At 37.4% G+C, this 20,112-nt stretch overlaps 1 protein-coding gene across 1 annotated transcript in view; it reads left to right on the forward strand.

Annotated features, from left to right (window-relative positions):
* LOC311093928 (uncharacterized protein) overlaps positions 1-19,688 on the forward strand; it is a 773,523-nt gene extending 753,835 nt beyond the window's left edge. Inside the window, exons 8-14 of the mRNA XM_084131602.1 lie at positions 4,019-4,192; positions 4,829-5,002; positions 5,323-5,496; positions 8,378-8,548; positions 11,404-11,577; positions 14,164-14,337; positions 18,981-19,688. Coding sequence (XP_083987728.1) covers positions 4,019-4,192; positions 4,829-5,002; positions 5,323-5,496; positions 8,378-8,548; positions 11,404-11,577; positions 14,164-14,337; positions 18,981-18,993 — 1,054 coding nt within the window. The 3' untranslated portion in view covers positions 18,994-19,688. The remainder of the gene's footprint in view (positions 1-4,018; positions 4,193-4,828; positions 5,003-5,322; positions 5,497-8,377; positions 8,549-11,403; positions 11,578-14,163; positions 14,338-18,980) is intronic.
* The last annotated feature ends 424 nt before the right edge of the window (positions 19,689-20,112 follow it).

The following is a 20,112-nucleotide window of genomic DNA, read 5'->3' on the forward strand; positions in this document are numbered from 1 at the left end:
TGGAACCACACTCTTGCCCTCGAACTGACGAAGGCAAGTTAGCAGTGACTGCGCGCGCGCGCGCTCGTAAGCTGCGCGCACATGGCGACCGAGTCGATTTCCATACCAAGAAAAGAGATCCTCTGCACGGAGCAGAGTTTGCTCTTCTCCCAGTTGACCCGAAGGCCCAGACAAGCTAGGTGCCGGAGCACTAGGTCCCTGTGTTCGCAAACCTTGTCTCGAGAGTGAGCTAGGATCAGCCAGTCGTCAAGAGGAACAAGGGCTGCCTCAACAACCTTCGTGAAGAGGCGAGGAGACAGGGCTAGCCCGAAAGGGAGAACCGCGTACTGGTATGCCTGCCCCTCGAATTTTATATATATATATATACTGGTATGCCTCATTTGCATATGTAAACATGACATTTCAGAAAACTTGTAATACAAAAAAATGTCTGTCTCTATGTAAGTGAAAAACTGGAAAGGTTTTATGGTGATATCTATAACTTAAAAATTTTACCCTATCCACCTGTAGTGTTTCGGCTGTGAATAATGCACCTATTGTTTCAATAACAATTACAAGAAAATGGGACCCTTATTTCAATGTTATAGGTGGATCCTTATTCAGGAGAGATTGAACTTTCTAAAAATGTGGTATAACAACTTTTCCTCAAAAATGCCTACAGGGTTACACAATCTTGAAGATTCGGACCTGACTGTTGTAGTTTTGAGTTCTGTTTCTGTGTTTTCAGTGTTTCTGTGATCGTTTTCCCCTGTCTTCTGTTGATTTTGGTTTTGTCCTGTTTTTCCCGGTCTGTTTAATTATTTCATCTGCGTCACCTGTTCTACCCTCATTAGTCTTGTCAGCTGTGTCTTGTTTCCCTGATCTGTTCTCCTGTGTATTTAAGCCCTGTGTGTTTCAGTTGTCACTTGTCGGTCAATGTTAATGTTTTATGTTAGGGAATCTGTATTCTGAGCACACACTCCCCTTTTGTTTGTATTTTGTGAATATTGAGAATTAAAACCTTGAAATTAATCTTCGTGTTCATCTCCTACTTCATCCACCCTAAAGCCCTAACACTGACTATTAAAGCGAATTTCGTTTTGTATTAATTGTATATTAATTTTAATCAGTGTTTCATTATCCAGTTTCCTGGATTTAATAAATAAAAAGTAAATATAGCAGATAATCACTACACGGAGGCGCCAGCACCTGAACTGGAGCTTAAGCTATCATCCATGAACCGAAACTCGGCGTATAAGGTAGCCTACTCGCCTCACACACCTAAAAAAAAAAAAAAAATATATATATATATATATATATATATATATATATATATATATATATATATATATATATATATATATATATATATTATCTATACAGAAATCTCTACTTTTAAACAGAACCATTCAAAACAAAATAAAACGATGTAATCCGTATGAAATGTGCGGCGCGTTCACTACTGCGAAGATCGCGAGTCAGTATCGACAACTTCATCTTTGCAGCTGACACAGAATACATTTGTTTATTAATAGACAATTAAAATGTCTCATTGCAATATTTTACATATTCATAATTAGGGCTGGGCGATTTAAATCGTGAGATTGTTATGCGCATCTCGTCAGTAAAGCCGGTTCCTTGATTAGTAGTAAATCGCCATCACCTGCTTTCAGATGGAGCGGCATTTACTACAAAGAGCCGTAGTTAACTGACAAGCTGAGCCATATCGCATTAATAATCGCTGGCGATACATCCGTGATTTTAATGCGATATGGCTCAGCTTGTCAGTTAACTACGGCTCTTTGTAGTAAATGCCGCTCCATCTGAAAGCAGGTGATGGCGATTTACTACTAATCAAGGAACCGGCTTTACTGACAAGATGCGCATAACAATCTCACGATTTAAATCGCCCAGCCCTATTCATAATCATTACTTTTGCTGGTTCTTTGTGACAGCTTTTAGGTGCCGTTTACATGAATGTGTCACTGCATGAGAGAGAGAGAGAGAGAGAGAATAAGATTTTTTTTTCACTTATTTTGAGGAATTATAGCCTAATGAACAAACAAACATCTGTTAAGAGCGCCGCCACGTTGGATTGCGTAGAACGTTCACCGAATTCTGACAGAAATATGTTCTAATTTTGGAATAAAATATTAAGTGACCGTTTTGTCACTTGTAATGTAGCTTGCTTATTAGTGAAATTATTAATATCATGGAATGGTAATTGTTGACTTTAGCCTGGATTGATGGCTCGCAATATCTCAATATATATCGTTGGGAAAAAAAATATCGCAATGTAATTATTTTCCAATATCGTGCAGCCCTAGTACTTGCATAAAAAATTATTATACAGTTACATTTTATTTTAAGGTGTCATTGTTACAGTGTAATTATATATTTAATTACTGAGTAATATTAAGCAACTACATGTACTTACTATAGGGTTAGGGTAAGATTATGATTTGTTTGAGGGTTAGTTGCATGTAATTATGCATAATTTACTGTTATTACTATGGTAAGTTCATGTAAGCTATGTAACAAGGCCACTGTTAAATAAAATGTTATCGAATATTCTTGCAATTTTTATCAAATGGAGAATAACCCGCTCAAGCAGTTTGTAGAAGCGGGTCTGAACCTTAGACTGGACCTGTTAATGGTGCCGTGGATTAAGTCTCTGATTGTGAAGTTCTGCTTATCTGTGCTGTAGATCCTGAACTGAGAGACTGAAGAGTGTCATTGTTCTCTACAGGTTGAGTGATTGTGGTGTTACAGATGAAGGTTGTGCTGCTCTGACTTCAGCTCTGAGATCAAACCCCTCACACCTGAGAGAACTGGATCTGTCATTGAATAAAGTAGGAGATTCTGGAGTCAAGCAGCTTTCTGATCTACTGAAGGATCCTCACTGTAAACTGGAGAAACTGCGGTAAGATTTTATAAAAGTCTCAGCGTTGTCTGTTTTTCTCCTGTGGTGAATAATGAATGATGCACAAAAATAATATATCCAAAAAAAGTTTACCATCATGTAACTGAAAAGGATGTTCAATCTTCATAAGATTTGTACCAAATCTTCTCAGGTCATTTTACTTTTGATAGTGTTTATGGTGCGTATTTCTAGACACCTTTAACCTTATTTTGATTATTCTCAGGTTAGGTAAAGTACGTCAAATCTGTTCTAAATCATAAGCATCTGAATTTTCATACTCACAATCTATAGGTCAGAAGACTTCTTCATGATCTGTTCAGTTCAGTTTTTTAGAAATCAAAGACTTTTGGAAGGCGAGCTTCTTAGTTTCAATTAAATATAGTTTTATTATTTACAGGTTAACTAGTTTACAAAAAGGCATACTTGTAACAGGACAATTGCATATTTTCCACAACAATAGTTATAAGCATGTTTGGATGATGTGAAGAGATGACAACTACTTTCATATACAAATCTGTTGAGGAGAAAGGAGAAATTCATATATATATATATATATATATATATATATATATATATATATGTTTCTTGAACTGAAAGACAAGAGTGTCATTGTTCTCTACAGGATGAGGAAGTGTGGTGTTACAGATGAAGGTTGTGCTGCTCTGACTTCAGCTCTGAGATCAAACCCCTCACACCTGAGAGAACTGGATCTGTTAGGGAATAAAGTAGGAGATTCTGGAGTCAAGCAGCTTTCTGATCTACTGCAGGATCCTCACTGTAAACTGGAGATACTCAGGTAATATTTATAACAGTCTCAACGGTGTCTGTTTCTCTCCTGTGGTGAATCATGAATGATATACAACAATAATATATACAAAAAAATGTTTACCATCAAGTAACTGAAAAGGATGTTTAATCTTCATTAGATTCTTTCCAAAGCTTCTGAGGTCATTTTACTTTTGATAGTTTTACAAGTCAAAAACATGATTGTATGTCGTGAAGAGGATACAACTGCTTTCATATATAAATCTGTTGAGGAGAAATTCCTATATATCATATCATTTATATCAGTGTTTCTTGAACTGAGAGACTGAAGAGTGTCATTGTTCTCTACAGGTTGAGGGATTGTGGTGTTACAGATGAAGGTTGTGCTGCTCTGACTTCAGCTCTGAGATCAAACCCCTCACACCTGAGAGAACTGGATCTGACTGAGAATAAAGTAGGAGATTCTGGAGTCAAGCAGCTTTCTGATCTACTGCAGGATCCTCACTGTAAACTGGAGAAACTGAGGTAAGATTTTATAAAAGTCTCAGCGTTGTCTGTTTTTCTCCTGTGGTGAATAATGAATGATGCACAAAAATAATATATCCAAAAAAAGTTTACCATCATGTAACTGAAAAGGATGTTCAATCTTCATAAGATTTGTACCAAATCTTCTCAGGTCATTTTACTTTTGATAGTGTTTATGGTGCGTATTTCTAGACACCTTTAACCTTATTTTGATTATTCTCAGGTTAGGTAAAGTACGTCAAATCTGTTCTAAATCATAAGCATCTGAATTTTCATACTCACAATCTATAGGTCAGAAGACTTCTTCATGATCTGTTCAGTTCAGTTTTTTAGAAATCAAAGACTTTTGGAAGGCGAGCTTCTTAGTTTCAATTAAATATAGTTTTATTATTTACAGGTTAACTAGTTTACAAAAAGGCATACTTGTAACAGGACAATTGCATATTTTCCACAACAATAGTTATAAGCATGTTTGGATGATGTGAAGAGATGACAACTACTTTCATATACAAATCTGTTGAGGAGAAAGGAGAAATTCATATATATATATATATATATATATATATATATATATATATATATATATATATATATGTTTCTTGAACTGAAAGACAAGAGTGTCATTGTTCTCTACAGGATGAGGAAGTGTGGTGTTACAGATGAAGGTTGTGCTGCTCTGACTTCAGCTCTGAGATCAAACCCCTCACACCTGAGAGAACTGGATCTGTTAGGGAATAAAGTAGGAGATTCTGGAGTCAAGCAGCTTTCTGATCTACTGCAGGATCCTCACTGTAAACTGGAGATACTCAGGTAATATTTATAACAGTCTCAACGGTGTCTGTTTCTCTTCTGTGGTGAATCATGAATGATATACAACAATAATATATACAAAAAAATGTTTACCATCAAGTAACTGAAAAGGATGTTTAATCTTCATTAGATTCTTTCCAAAGCTTCTGAGGTCATTTTACTTTTGATAGTTTTACAAGTCAAAAACATGATTGTATGTCGTGAAGAGGATACAACTGCTTTCATATATAAATCTGTTGAGGAGAAATTCCTATATATCATATCATTTATATCAGTGTTTCTTGAACTGAGAGACTGAAGAGTGTCATTGTTCTCTACAGGTTGAGGGATTGTGGTGTTACAGATGAAGGTTGTGCTGCTCTGACTTCAGCTCTGAGATCAAACCCCTCACACCTGAGAGAACTGGATCTGACTGAGAATAAAGTAGGAGATTCTGGAGTCAAGCAGCTTTCTGATCTACTGCAGGATCCTCACTGTAAACTGGAGAAACTGAGGTAAGTTTGTATAAAATGTCCCAAAATAGTCCTCTATTTGAATTTTAATAATTAATTTAATTTTTAATAGTACAGTAAATAATGATTGCCATACAAAAAAATCTGCTGTTAAATTACTAATGGGAATGTTGCTTTTATTTTCATGTGACATAATTTTACAATATTAATGATATATTAAACATGACTGGATGATGTAAAGATGTGACAACCGTGCTCATATACAGATATGTTTATGATTTTTGGGTATTTGCCAAAAAAAAAGATATTCGGTTACACTTTATTTTAAGGTGTCATTATTACAGTGTAATTATATATTTAACCCCCTGGGGTCGACAGTATCGCCGGCGATACCAGCTCGCTTTTTTTATCAGTGTAAAAGAGACTCATAAATACTCTGTTGACTTTGATTTTCCATAGGAGTTTCATACATCAATCGATCCTGTTAAGTGTGTATTATTTTTGTGTATACTCATAATAAAAACAAAGTGTTGTGCTTTTTGCCAAATAAAGAAAAATAAACACGAAGCGAGTTCTGCCTTCTCTCTGCCAGTGAAGTCCATTCTGAAATGCGTCCGAAAATTAACCATAACTCAGCGAATACTCAGTCAAACAGTCACACAGGCACACAGGCATGAAGCTTGAATTCTCTTCTTTTAAATGAAGTAATTTATATAAAAAACAAATATTCTCATCTTGTGAACTCTGTATTAAAAGAGAGAGATGTCAGTCGTTCTTATCTCAGCTCATTATTTTTAATTTGACTCCGCCCACAGAGAGCACACACTATTCAAACGCAAATGACTGAGGCAATCCACGCAAACCTGTGAACGCCCCCATATCAGCTCGAGAAAACACATCAAGCTTATTCAGATCATTGTACTTGTTTACACCGTCTCGCGGCGCTGTGAGGAATAACACTATCGTAATAATAATAATGGAAAATGTACCTCAGAAGTGCTGGTATTTCGAGGACAATGGATCCTAAGCTATGGAACACTGTAGTAAGTTTTTTTTTTCATTCTCAAGTTAATCGGCGTACGTTTCTGTGTGTGAATGAATGAACGGCAGAGATGCGCACTGTTTACCACAACTGGCAAAAAGACGGTTTAAATTTGAATTGCGTTTCTGTGTGTGAATGAATGTTTCGCTTTTAGCAAACTGTATTGCTATAAAATTCGAATGAAATATGTTGAAATAAAATGTATTTGTATAAGCAACGTATTAAACTGCAAATTAACATTTATATTTCTTAAAATAAAAACGAAAGACCTATGTTACAGACATATGAAAGACAACATTTCGTTGATTAGTTTTGGATAGATTATACATTTTTACTGTAAAATATCTGCCACCTCAAATAAGCTTTTGTTTGCCAATTTCTGCTCATATGTTCTATATATATATATATATATATATATATATATATATATATATATATATATACAGTATATGTATATGTATATACATAAATATATATATATATATATATATATATATATATATATATATATGAAGAGTTCAGATGCAAAAGCCTATAAGTGCCATCTGAAATTTTCATGTAGAATGATCATTTTTATGAAGCTCGTATATTTAAGTTCAGTAATTTCACTTAAATGGCAATGAAAATTACCTATGAATTGTCATTTAAGTGAAATTACTGAACTTAAATATACAAGCTTGATAAAAATGATCATTCTAGAAGGAAATTTCAGATGGCACTTAGAGGCTTTTGCATCTGAACTCTTCATATATACATATACACATATACATATACATATACATACATAAAAAAAAAATATATATATATAATATATCATTTTTATAATATATCATTTTTTTACAAAGAAAGTGTACACTTGAAATATTGTTGAAATTGTAATTATTGTTGTAATTGTAACCTTTTTAATAAAATAGCAAAACATATTTACAAGATAGATGTAAGCAAAATCTTAAATGGTCAATATAAGTCTTCTTCTAAATATATCTTTTGTCCTTGCATTCATTCTTGTGGCTCAGTCAGTGTCACACCTGAATGAATGGCTCATTATGCAAGTCATTACGCATAATGGGTGGGACATTGTATTCTCAGGTGTAAACCACTCCTCGTTCACGCCCCCCTCGCATATTGGCTTTCCAAGCAAAACCTGTCTTACACAGTTTAAATCAATGTATTGTTTTTTGTGAACGATAAAGCAAGACTATTTTCACATAATTTTGAAGCCAGAACTCGAAGAAACAACATCCATTAGTCAAAAGTCTTGTGGACACATATTTAGTATGAGTTTTGTGGTCTTATTTCAGCAACTTTTATTTTTATTTTTTTCAATAAACACACATAAACATTATTCTCTTAAAAATACAAACATCTACATTCATGTTGCTCACATATTATGGTAGCCCTGTTTGTGCTATATAGAGTGAATTTACACCTTTGCCATTAATATGTTTATAAATAACTGAAAAAAGCACAAATGTCAGGGCATGTCAGAACATGCCAAGGGCCCCAAAAACACCTTAGACCCCAGAGGGTTAAGTACTGAGTAATATTAAGCAACTACATGTACTTACTATAGGGTAAGGGTAGGATTAGGATTTGGTTGAGGGTTAGTTGCATGTAATTTTGCATAATTTACTGTTATTACTATGGTAAATTTATGTAACATATGTAACAAGGACACTGTTAAATAAAGTGTTATTGAATATTCTTGTATTTTTTATGATATGGAAACTAACCCGCTCAAGCAGTTTGTAGAAGCGGGTCTGAACCTTAGACTGGACCTGTTAATGGTGCCGCGGATTAAGTCTCTGATTGTGAAGTTCCTGCTGATCTGAGCTGTAGATCCTGAACTGAAAGACTGAAGAGTGTCATTGTTCTCTACAGGTTGAGTGATTGTGGTGTTAGAAATAAAGGTTGTGCTGCTCTGACTTCAGCTCTGAGATCAAACCCCTCACACCTGAGAGAACTGGATCTGTCATGGAATAAAGTAGGAGATTCTGGAGTCAAGAAGCTTTCTGATCTACTGCAGGATCCTCACTGTAAACTGGAGATACTGTGGTAAGATTTGATAAAAGTCTCAACGTCGTCTGTTTTTCTCCTGTGGAAAATAATCAATGATATACAACAATAATATATACAAAAAAGGTTTACCATCAAGTAACTGAAAAGGATGTTTAATCTTCATTAATCTTCATTTTTTCGTGTCTGAACCTTAGACTGGACCTGTTAATGGTGCCGTGGATTAAGTCTCTGATTGTGAAGTTTTGCTTATCTGAGCTGTAGATCCTGAACTGAGAGACTGAAGAGTGTCATTGTTCTCTACAGGTTGATTAAGGATGTTCTCTAAGGATATTTAACCCTCTGGGGTCTGAGGGGTTTTCTGGGCCCTGTAGGTGTTCTGACATGTTCTGACATTTGTGCTTTTTTCAGTTATTTATAAACATGTTAATGGCAAAGGAGTAAATTCACTCTATATAGCACAAACAGGGCTACCATAATATGTGATCAACATGCATGTATATGTTTGAATTTTTAAGAGAATAATGTTTATGCGTGGTTATTGAAAAAAATAAAAATGAAAGTTGGTGAAATAAGACCACAAAACACATAGTAAATATGTGTCAATAAGACTTTTGACTAATGAATGTTGTCGCTTCGAGTTCTGGCTTCAAAATGATGTGAAAATCATCCTGCCTAATCGTTCACATAACACAATACATTGATTTACACTTTGTAAAACAGTTTTTTTGTCAGAAGAGGTTTATGCATGGGAGGGGTAATGGCCTATCAATATTAATGAGATTCAGACCAGGGATGTGACAGACACTCCCCCCGTGGCTAATGGGCCATCAAGTGAGGCAGCCTGAACAAAGAACAAAGATTGAGAGGAGATTCAAAGGTTTTGTTTTTCAATCTGTTTTATTGTAATTCCTCTATGTGGAGGAACATAATGTTCTAAATTTGCTTGCTTAGAATCAAATGTGAGCAAAATAAAAAAAATAATCAGTCTGCTATAAACAAAGCATTTGTGAGCGATAAACAAAAGTAAAGGCAGGTATCTCACAGTAAACAATGTAAACAATTATATTTCATCTGTAAATATTACGTCTGTGGACTTACTCGGGAAGATTCTCCATCACACTGAGAACTGAACGTGCCCCTCTGCGTGCCCCTTTGCGAGGTGCTGGAGAAGGAGAGCTAGCTGCAGCCACATTCCTAAAAAACAACAACAAAAAAAACTGTTAGCATACATTATCCAAAGTAAACTGATGGGCAATTAATTGTTATGGACGCACAATGTATGTATATATCTGTTGATGGTCCATAGGACAGAGAAATATCACTGCGAGTATCTGTTTATGGGCCATGACCGCACGTATTTAGTGACGAACGCAATGAACGAACGACACATGCATTTCAAACATTTACACCTGTATTCACAAACATCTGTGCATTAGGCAGTATGGAAGCATGATAAGCAGTGTCATAGTCTAACCAAAACCATACATTTATATATATATATATATATATATATATATATATATATATATATATATATATATATATATATATATATATATATATATATGTCTAGTATTTAGACAGTAGGCCTAGGCTATCACATATTTTACCGGAGGCTGAAATATATTTTGACTAAATTACATTACACTTAAGCAGATATTTGCAAATAAGCTACATTAAACATAAGGCAGTATTTTAGCATGATAATCAGTGTTATAAGCTAATCAAAACTGAGTGAAATATATTTAATATACAAATATGTTTAGAGAGTAATAGCCTATCACATTGAAAAAGTTTACACTTGAGCATATACACGAATGTTAAGGATATTGTAAGGCAATCTTTCCTGTAAGATGTCAAAAGCTAGCCAAAACTAAGCAAAATATTGTCTGAAAATTCATATGAGTTCTATATTATCAGAAAAATAATTATATAACAGTAAAACTTACTCCGAAATTGTGTCCTCGGCAGGATCAATTCGCTCTTCAAAATGCAGCCGTTCGTCGTCCGAGTTACAATCTTCCTCTGAGGAAAAGGTGAATTCTTCCTCGCTGTCCAGAATCATCTGAAGGGCGTCTTTACCGGAGAAGCGTGCCATACTCAAAACGCGATGAACTATCAGTGAGTCTGATGAAGAAACTGTGTTTGTATGGCATTGATCGGGGGGCGTGTGCGATGCATAGATCACCTAAACTATTTACCATGTGAATAGTGCTGGGGCTGCCTCAGCTCATTAAGAGATAATGAAGGGAGAACGAAAAAATGGTACCTCTCCTTGCTTTTAAAGGGACTACATAAGCTGAGAATATTTGTTTTTTATATAAATTACTCCATTTAAAAGAAGAAATTTCAAGCTTCATAAAGACATATCTCACGTGTCTGTGTGAGAAGTATTCGCTGAGTTATGGTTCATTTTCGGACGCGTTTCAGAATGGACTTAACTGACAGAGAGAAGGCAGAACTCGCTTCGTGTTTATTTTTCTTTATTTGGCGAAAAGCACAACACTTTGTTTTTATTGTGAGTATACACAAAAATAATACACATTTAACAGGATCGATTGATGTATGAAACTCCTATGGAAAATCAAAGTCAACAGAGTATTTATGAGTTTCTTTTACACTGATAAAAAAAAAAAGCGAGCTGGTATCGCCGGCGATACCGCCGACCCCAGGGGGTTAATCTTTATTAGATTCTTTCCAAAGCTTCTGAGGTCATTTTACTTTTGATAGTTTTTGATAGTTATAAACATGATTGGATGATGTGAAGAGGTGACATCTGCTTTCATATACAAATGTGTTGAGGAGAAAGGAGAAATTAATATATATCTCATCATTTATATCAGTGTTTTCCGAACTGAGAGACTGAAGAGTGTCATTGTTCTCTACAGGTTGAGATGTTGTGGTGTTACAGATGAAGGTTGTGCTGCTCTGACTTCAGCTCTGAGATCAAACCCCTCACACCTGAGACAACTGAGTCTGACTGAAAATAAAGTAGAAGATTCTGGAGTCAAGCAGCTTTCTGATCTACTGCAGGATCCTCACTGTAAACTGGAGAAACTTATGTAAGTTTATATAAAATGTATAAAATGTACTCCTCTATTTTAACGGTACAGTAAATAATGATTGCCATACAAAAAAATAATAATAAATAAATAAATAAATTACTAATGGGAATGTTGCTTTTATTTTCAAGCACAGTCTTTCCAATGTGTCTGACATAATTTTACAGTATTAACCCTCTGGGGTCTGAGCTGTTTTCTGGGCCCTGGAGGTGTTCTGACATGCTCTGACATTTGTGCTTATTTCTGTTACTTGTGACATTTTCATGGCTAAAGTCTGATTACACTGTATTCAGCACAAACTACAATAATATGTCAGCATCACGTATGTAAAAGTTTGTAGTTTTGAGATAATGACATTTATGCGTGGTTTGTGAAAACACACAAAAAAAAATTCTCACTGAAATAAGATCATAAAACCCATATTGATTATTTCTTCACAAGACTTTTGAAAATTGTATGATGTAGCCTAGAATATTTGCTCCAAAACTATGTGAAAATCACTCTGACTGCTCATTCAGATAAGACAATATATTGTCTATATTGTTATATTTAAAATTTGCAAGACATGTTTTGTGTGAGGAAGCTTTATGCGGGAGGTGTGATCACATCATGAATATTTAATTTCTTTCACACCTGAGAAAGACAAAGACCCTCCCCTAATGGCCCTATTAGGAGCTATCAGGCCCTATCATTCTGAACAACCTTGCACAAAGAATGAGGAGATTTAAAAAAGAATGGCTTTTTGATTGTTTGGATTTGTTTACAACACAACATAATCCAAAGATACACAACAAATGACAAAAAAGCACATTATTGAAAACAATTATCCAAAGACAGAGTCCTTTGTGCCATTCCTAAAAACATTGTACATTACTTTCATTTCCAAGGTGTTTGATTTTCACTTTACCATGTTCATGCTCATGTTGAAGTCAGCAGGACTCAGTGGCATCTGGTCCCTGTATAAAAAAAAAAAAAAAAAGAAATTAATGAAGCATTCAAATGCAGAGCGCGCTCCAAAATATGAAACATTATGGTTACCATATTATACATATCTACGTTTGAGCAGATATCCACAAACACAGTATTTAACAGTAAACACGGGTCTAAATATTATAATATTCACCATATAACAACAGTTCAACTGCAATGTGAAGTTTATGCAACAATAACATAAACTAAAAATTAAGAATTTCTTACCTTACATCTTTCTTGTCTTCAAATCGCATTCGTATATATATAAAATGAACACCAGGTTTGTTGTGCCTTGTAGGCATAAGCTATGTACTGTGCTGCATAAAATAATAATAACAATAGCCTATAAATCGTTAAAAAGGAACACTTCAACACTTCACTGCACTAGAGAAACATATATTGATAATCATATGTTACTTCAATCTCATTCCATAATGTCATAACGAAAATAAACATTTGGAGTAAAAAAAAATGATGCCGATTGTTTGGCGCATTTTGCTTTCCAAACGCGTGCAGAGAACATTTACTGAAGCGATCAAGCCGCTCAAAACTATTAAACTAATTATTGGTATACATCTATGTTTCAGCAGATATCCATAAACACAGTATTTAACAGTAAACACGGTTCTAAACATTATAATATTCACCATAGTATACACTCATACTAGCCTACTTTTATCATGCAGTGTTTTATTATAGAATATAAAAACATCCTTGTGTCGGACATGTATTGCCTACCAGTCTAGTTCACATTTCAACATGTTGTCTATTTATAGATACATATACATGTCCGATATTAGGCTTAGTTCATGTTTTTACTTCAATCTCATTTCATAACATACATTTTAATCTGTTAAACCACCAGTTTAACATGTCTTACCTTAAAAATCTTCTCATCTTCAAATCGCGTTCTTCTAATTCTTCTGAGGTAAATCCAAGTGAAACAGCACAGCACAAACACAGTCTTCCAAACTCGATGAAAAGCAGAGGAGTAAGTTACAGAAGTCTCTGATTCTTTGTTTTAAGGTGATGAGGGCGTTTACAGCTCTGCGTTCCGCGTGGATCATTTGCATGTCAATCGCTCGTGCGCGCGTGGGCGTGGTCACATTAGAGTTAATGAGGAAGCGTTTGAGAAACTGTACATGCCGCTGCTTTCATACAGATTACTTAAACAGAGAATATTTGTTTTTTATATAATTTACATACTTTAAAAATAGAGACCCCAAGCGTTGTATAGACATGCATTTCAAGTCTGTGTGACAAACATTCGCTGAGTTACAGGTCATTTTCTGTCGCGTTTCAGAATGATTTTCACATTGAGAGAGACGGCAGAACGCGCATCATGTTTATTTTCTTTATTTTACGAAAAACACAACATTTTGTTTTTATTATGAGTGTACACAAATAAAAGAAGACATTTAAGCGTTTTCATTGATGTATAACACTTACATGTAAAATCAAAATCAACAGACTATTTAGACTCTCTTTTGTACTGATAAGAATAAAAGTGAGCTGGTATCGCCGGCGATACCGCCGACCCCAGGGGGTTAAAGGGATACTTCACCACTGGTGATCCTGAACTGAGAGACTGAAGAGTGTCATTGTTCTCTACAGGTTGAGAAACTGTTGTGTTACAGATGAAGGTTGTGCTGCTCTGAATTCAGCTCTGAGATCAAACCCCTCACACCTGAGACAACTGAGTCTGTATGGAAATAAACTAAGTTACTCAGGTGTGAAGCCGCTCTCTGATCTGAGGAAAGATCAACATTATAAACTGGAGAAGCTTGAGTGAGTAGTGATGATTAAAACTGTTAATATTTTAATTGAAAGTTAATTTGGTTTCCTCTTAGTTTACTTTTCTTGTGATGGTGAATTACACACTTTATACATGTTTAACCTGTTAAGCTTAATCAGATTTAATGTTATACCTTGACAAACTATACATCATTAAAAAGATATAAGACTCAAGTTTCAGTATTTGACCACTATTGTATTCTGAGAAACTTATAGTGACAGTTATGTCTTAATTTGTGTCAGGAATTATGAAATGGAAAAATACGTCGATACCTTTAATATGAATTATGACCGTCAGCCGCTTTCATTCATAAAAAAACTCCTGTGCTGTCGTCATGACAGCGATTCACAAAACAACGTGCCTCAGGGCTTTAGCTCAAAAATGTGCAGATTTGGAGAAATATTGATAGATTCTCATAGATTTACATCATATTTCTATAGACAGGAATAATATTTACTGAATTTATACCCAAATGCGTCGACATAATCATTATGAGCGCTTTCATACTCTGATCTATTGTGTTTTCAATTCATACCAGCAGCCTGAGGGCGCTATATGCACAATACTAGTCCATATATGGAACATGAAGAAGAGCCATGATCATGTGACATTCGCGGACGTCACTGATACACACAAAGCTACAGAGATCGCGCTGTAACATGCAGATTTAGACTTTTTGAAGACAATAAACATGATTGCAATGATATTTGCTTTGCCTGTGTTCTTCAAGCCATGCCAGGTATTTTCATAATAATAGATTATATTTATAATGTAATGCTAATCGATATAGACTTTATCATTGTGTAGAATACTATAAAATAATATATTTTCTGTCAGATTTTTTTATCTGAAGCCAAATTAGATCACAGAAGATTATTTAAAACACTCGATTTGCGTTAAAGTAAGTTTGGAGCACAAACATGGTTTTAATCTCATAAATGGTTGTGTATTGATGGTGTGCTAAGCTAACATGCTAGCTAGCCCAGGTGCACCTGCCACCTAAGTTAGCAGTTATTCTTTTATGATTTTTTTTTTCTAAATAGCAAGGCTTACTGAAATGTTTCTTTATTCAAGAAGGGCATTTGAATTGAGAACTTTGATAAAAGAAATTAGGGATTGAAACCCTATGAATAGCATGTGAATAGCCAGTCGTTAGTAACTATAATGCAGACAAAAGAAATGCATATTTAGAGCCATAACCAGGCTGGAGAGGTGTGAATGTGTGCATGGGGCTCGTTTGCACCACAAACAAATAGAGACAATAGACTGAATGGATGCTTAGATGATGACAAACATCAGTTGCATATTTTGATAAGACTCTAAAAAAGTCACATGACATGATCTTGAAAAACATTTAACTAAATACAGAGTTTTAGACTTACCATCTCCAGATTTTACATAACATGGTCAGACATATGGCTTTAGCTGTAGTGCATTTCTAGATTGCCTCAGGGTCAACTTTAATTTTATTTTCATGAGGATGTTTCAAAAAAATATATTTCTAATAACTTTACAAAACTTTGAAGCTATTTAAAAAAAAAAAAATGTCATTATGACAATAATTAATTCTACATTTACAATAAACTACCAGGTGTCAGCTTTCAAATGAGATCATACTTGTGCTTTTAGTACAAAGGGTTCTTGAACTGTATCTGTTTCAGTTTGGGTATGTCATTTCTGGGGATTTTTCAAAAGTGGGGTTGCAGCTTAACAGGTTAATAAGAGTTTGATTTTTTTTTATTTATTTTTTTATAATAGTTTATAGCAACAATTAAATATCTTCAAGTTTCTTTTTATTTCAAACAATTCAAAATTTTGGTTTTATCATTGTCTTTTTATTGCTAAATTATGTATTTTGAGAGAATGTCAATTGCAATAAAGGATAATGTTAAATATTGATCACTAGTTTCTTTATCATAAATAAATCTGACCCAGTGACACAGAAAGAGGACAGTCATACAGGATTATAGATAAGGGTCAAGGGTCATCATTCATGGTGACTTAGAAGCAAAATCAAAATCTGAATGTTTAAAAACAGCTTTAACAATCGTGTATCTCAGTGTTCCCTTTCGTAGTCACTCTGAGTTACGTCGGATGACGACGAATGCGGTTTCGCTTAGAAAGCCTATCATCTTCAGTGAAATGCCATGGGCCTATCATCTTCAATGAAATGCCATGGGTCTGCGGAATTTGCATAGCATAACTCCGCCCTACCCTGGGGGTATATAAGGAAGTGCGCTAGCAACATGCAGATATATTTTCGCTTCGGAGCCAAGTTGATTCTTCACTCCACAGCCAATTCTGAGTTCATCTCTCCATTCTCTTCGAGACGAGCCTCTCTCCAAGTGTTGGTGTGACAGCGAGTTCCAGTGAGTGCACATTCCCTGCTTATCTGTGCAGTGATTTGCCAGAGTGTGTGTGTTCATCTCCCTGGTCGCTTCAACATTTGTGGAGAAATCTCCTTTCACAAAAAGAGCATTGCACGCGGCACGTCTTTTTAAAGATGCCTCGCCCGTGCATTTCTGGTTGCGGTCTGTATGTGTCTGACTCTGATGGGCACAATCGCTGTCTTGTGTGTCTGGGTGTCGAGCACGCTAAGGCAGCGTTTGTGGATGAGTCATGTTCCCATTGCGGGAACATGCCCATCGCACGGTTGCGGTCGAGACTCAATGACCTTCGTGGTAGAGTCCCCGCACCCGCACCCCGATCTACGAGCTCCACGAGAGCTAGTACTTCGGTTGGCGGCCAGGGTGACCTGAGGGTTACGGTGTGGAACCAGGCGCCGACTATTCCACGCTCCGCACCCCCCTCTAGCACTGTGCAACACGCGAGTGTTCCGAATGAGCCTGCAGTACAGTCCACTGACTTGCCGCAGGTCTCATTCGGCGCTTCAGAGGAAGACCGTCTGTCGATCGCTGCATCACAAGGTGGGCAGGAGTCCTTGGGAAGTGACGATTCGGCTGTGCTGCCACCCTCGGTTGTCCCCGCATTGCCCGAGTCTGATCCCGAGCTGACGGCCATGCTTTCCCGGGCCATTGGCCATTGGTCTAGAGTGGTCCCCGCCACCTGGTCCAGTGCGCTCGCGGCTGGACGATTGGTTTTTGGGAGCGGCCGCTGACCCTCGTCGCCACCCAACCCCAATGCCTTTCTTCCCGGATGTGCATGAGGAGGTCACAAGGTCCTGGAAGGCACCATTGTCTTCCCGTGATCGCTCTGCGACCTCCTCCGCCTTGCCTCCTCTCGATCAGGCGGCTGCCAAAGGGTACACTGGGGTTCCCCAGGTTGAACGCTCTGTTGCGATGCAACTGTGTCCTCAGAGTGCTTCTTCCCGTGGCGACCCAAAGCACCCCTCCAAGGCCTGTAGGTTCTCCTCCACTCTCGTGGTGAAGACCTATAGAGCTGCGGGGCTGGCGGCCTCCTCACTGAATGCCATGGCGACACTGCAGGTCTACTAGGCCCAGTTGTTACGTGACATGCACCAGGGGAGGACTGACCCAGCACTCTATGATGAGTTGCATGCCGCCACCGACCTCGCTCTCCGGGCGACGAAGGTGACCGCACGCTCGCTGGGTCAGGTGATGTCCACTTGTGTGGTCCAGGAACGACACCTGTGGCTCAACCTGGCCGATATGCGGGAGGCCGAGCGGACCCGGTTCCTCGACACGGACGGGATACGTGCGATATATTCCTCAGGTGAGCCTCATAAGCCCTGAGTCTCCTCCAGCACTGTTGACGTCAACGCCAGAGTTATGCCACTGGCAGCTTTCGCGCTTGGCTAGGTGCCTCCATGTGCATGGTTCCCCCTCCGGGCGACCCCCACATGTGTATTTCCACTGTAAGCCTCTTGAGCATGTGTCTTTCCCTTGGCAAGCCACCTTGCCACCCCTGGGGTTGAAATATTCCACCTGCGGCTGGACACCCCAGTGATTCTCCATATGCAGCCCTTAGCGGTCATATGTGTATTCCAAGTCCCCCCCTTCGGATTGGGCATAATTGCATATTTCCACTGAGATGCTTCCCAGTGTACCTTGGTATTCCTGTGTTAAGTAGGAGTCCTTCGTCCGTGCCAGTCTCACGACAGGGAGCTCAGACTTACGCAGGGCACTGGAGGACAGTCGAGAGGTGGCGTGATTACACTGGGAACCCCATTCGTCGTCATCCGACGTAACTCGGAGTGACTACGAAAGGGAACGTCTCGGTTACGTATGTAACCCTCGTTCCCTGAGTAGGGAACGGAGACGTTACGTCTCCCTGCCACTTCCGCTGTACTGCTGGAACGCCTGAGTTCAGTCTCGGCTCCTCAGCGGAGACATATCTGCATGTTGCTAGCGCACTTCCTTATATACCCCCAGGGTAGGGCGGAGTTACGCTATGCAAATTCCGCAGACCCATGGCATTTCATTGCCATTGGCTCGTTTTATATACTCGAAGATGATAGGCTTTCTAAGCGAAACCCCATTCGTCGTCATCCGACGTAACGTCTCTGTTCCCTACTCAGGGAACGAGGGTTACATACGTAACCGAGACGTTATATTATAATCTCTCACTTAATCATCTAAGTAGTTTCTTTTAGTTGTTCTAAAGTTGATAATGCAATAATGTCGCACACATTTGACTGTCTGTGTTTTAGTTACAGGTTAACATGTTAGTCTGACCTTCTCTGGATCAGCTGATGGAGAATAAAGAGCCTCTACAGACACAATCACATTCAACAGATCGACAGACACAAACCCACAGTGATCATCACACACACATGTGTTTGTGTAACTTTACTGAAAGATCCAATCCTTCATCCAAAGTCAAAACAGGAAACCTTCAACCAGATGGAACTGGATAAATATTCTGAATGTTGAGATCCAATCTGACCTCTGACCTGTAATGCCTGAATCATAATCATACACTGTTTGTTTGTTGGTCAGAGGAGAACTGAGCGACTGAGTCTGGTTTCTGCCATGGTTTTCTTCTCCATTCTGTCACTGATGGAGTTTGAGTTCCTGCACTGTCGCCTCTGGCTTGCTTAGTTGGAGACACTTAATTTTCAACAATATTATTGATCTGCATTGACACCATTATGAGAACTGAACTGAGCTGGACGATGACATCACGGTTTTCTCCAGAGCGGCTGTATAAATAAATTAATCAAATTAATAACTTTTTTACAACAGAAATGAATCAACACTGAACTTACATAAGCTGGACTATGACACTGTTTTCTTCTAGATCTGTTGTACAGCAGGAAAAAACTTTGTTGCATTATTTTCCTGTTATCACTGTAAAGCTGCTTTGAAAACATCTGTATTGTAAAAAGCGCTATATAAATAAAGGTGACTTGACTTTTGTTTCTACAGAAGTGACATTTATACTGCAAACACTCTACTATAAACATCTCCATATATACAAACCTGTGAACGCCCCCATATCAGCTCGAGAAAACACAAGTTTATTCAGATCATTACTTGTTTACACAGTCTCGCAGCGCTGTGAGGAATAATAATAATGGAAAATGTACCTCAGAAGTGCGGGTATTTCGAGGAGCAAGGATCCGACTGAGCTGAGGAATACTGTAGTAAGTTTTTTTCCTTCTCAAGTGAATCGCGTTTCTGTTTGTGAATGAATGAATGGCAGAGATGCGCGCTGTTTACCACAGCTCGCAAAAAGACCGTTTAAATTTAAATCGCTTTCTGTGTGTGAATGAATGATGATGTTTTAGCAAACTGTATTGCTATACTGAGATGAGTAAAAATCGACTGAAATATGTTGAAATAAAA

Source organism: Abramis brama (assembly GCF_963993115.1).
Source record: "Abramis brama genome assembly, chromosome: 12".
NCBI lineage: Eukaryota > Metazoa > Chordata > Actinopteri > Cypriniformes > Leuciscidae > Abramis > Abramis brama.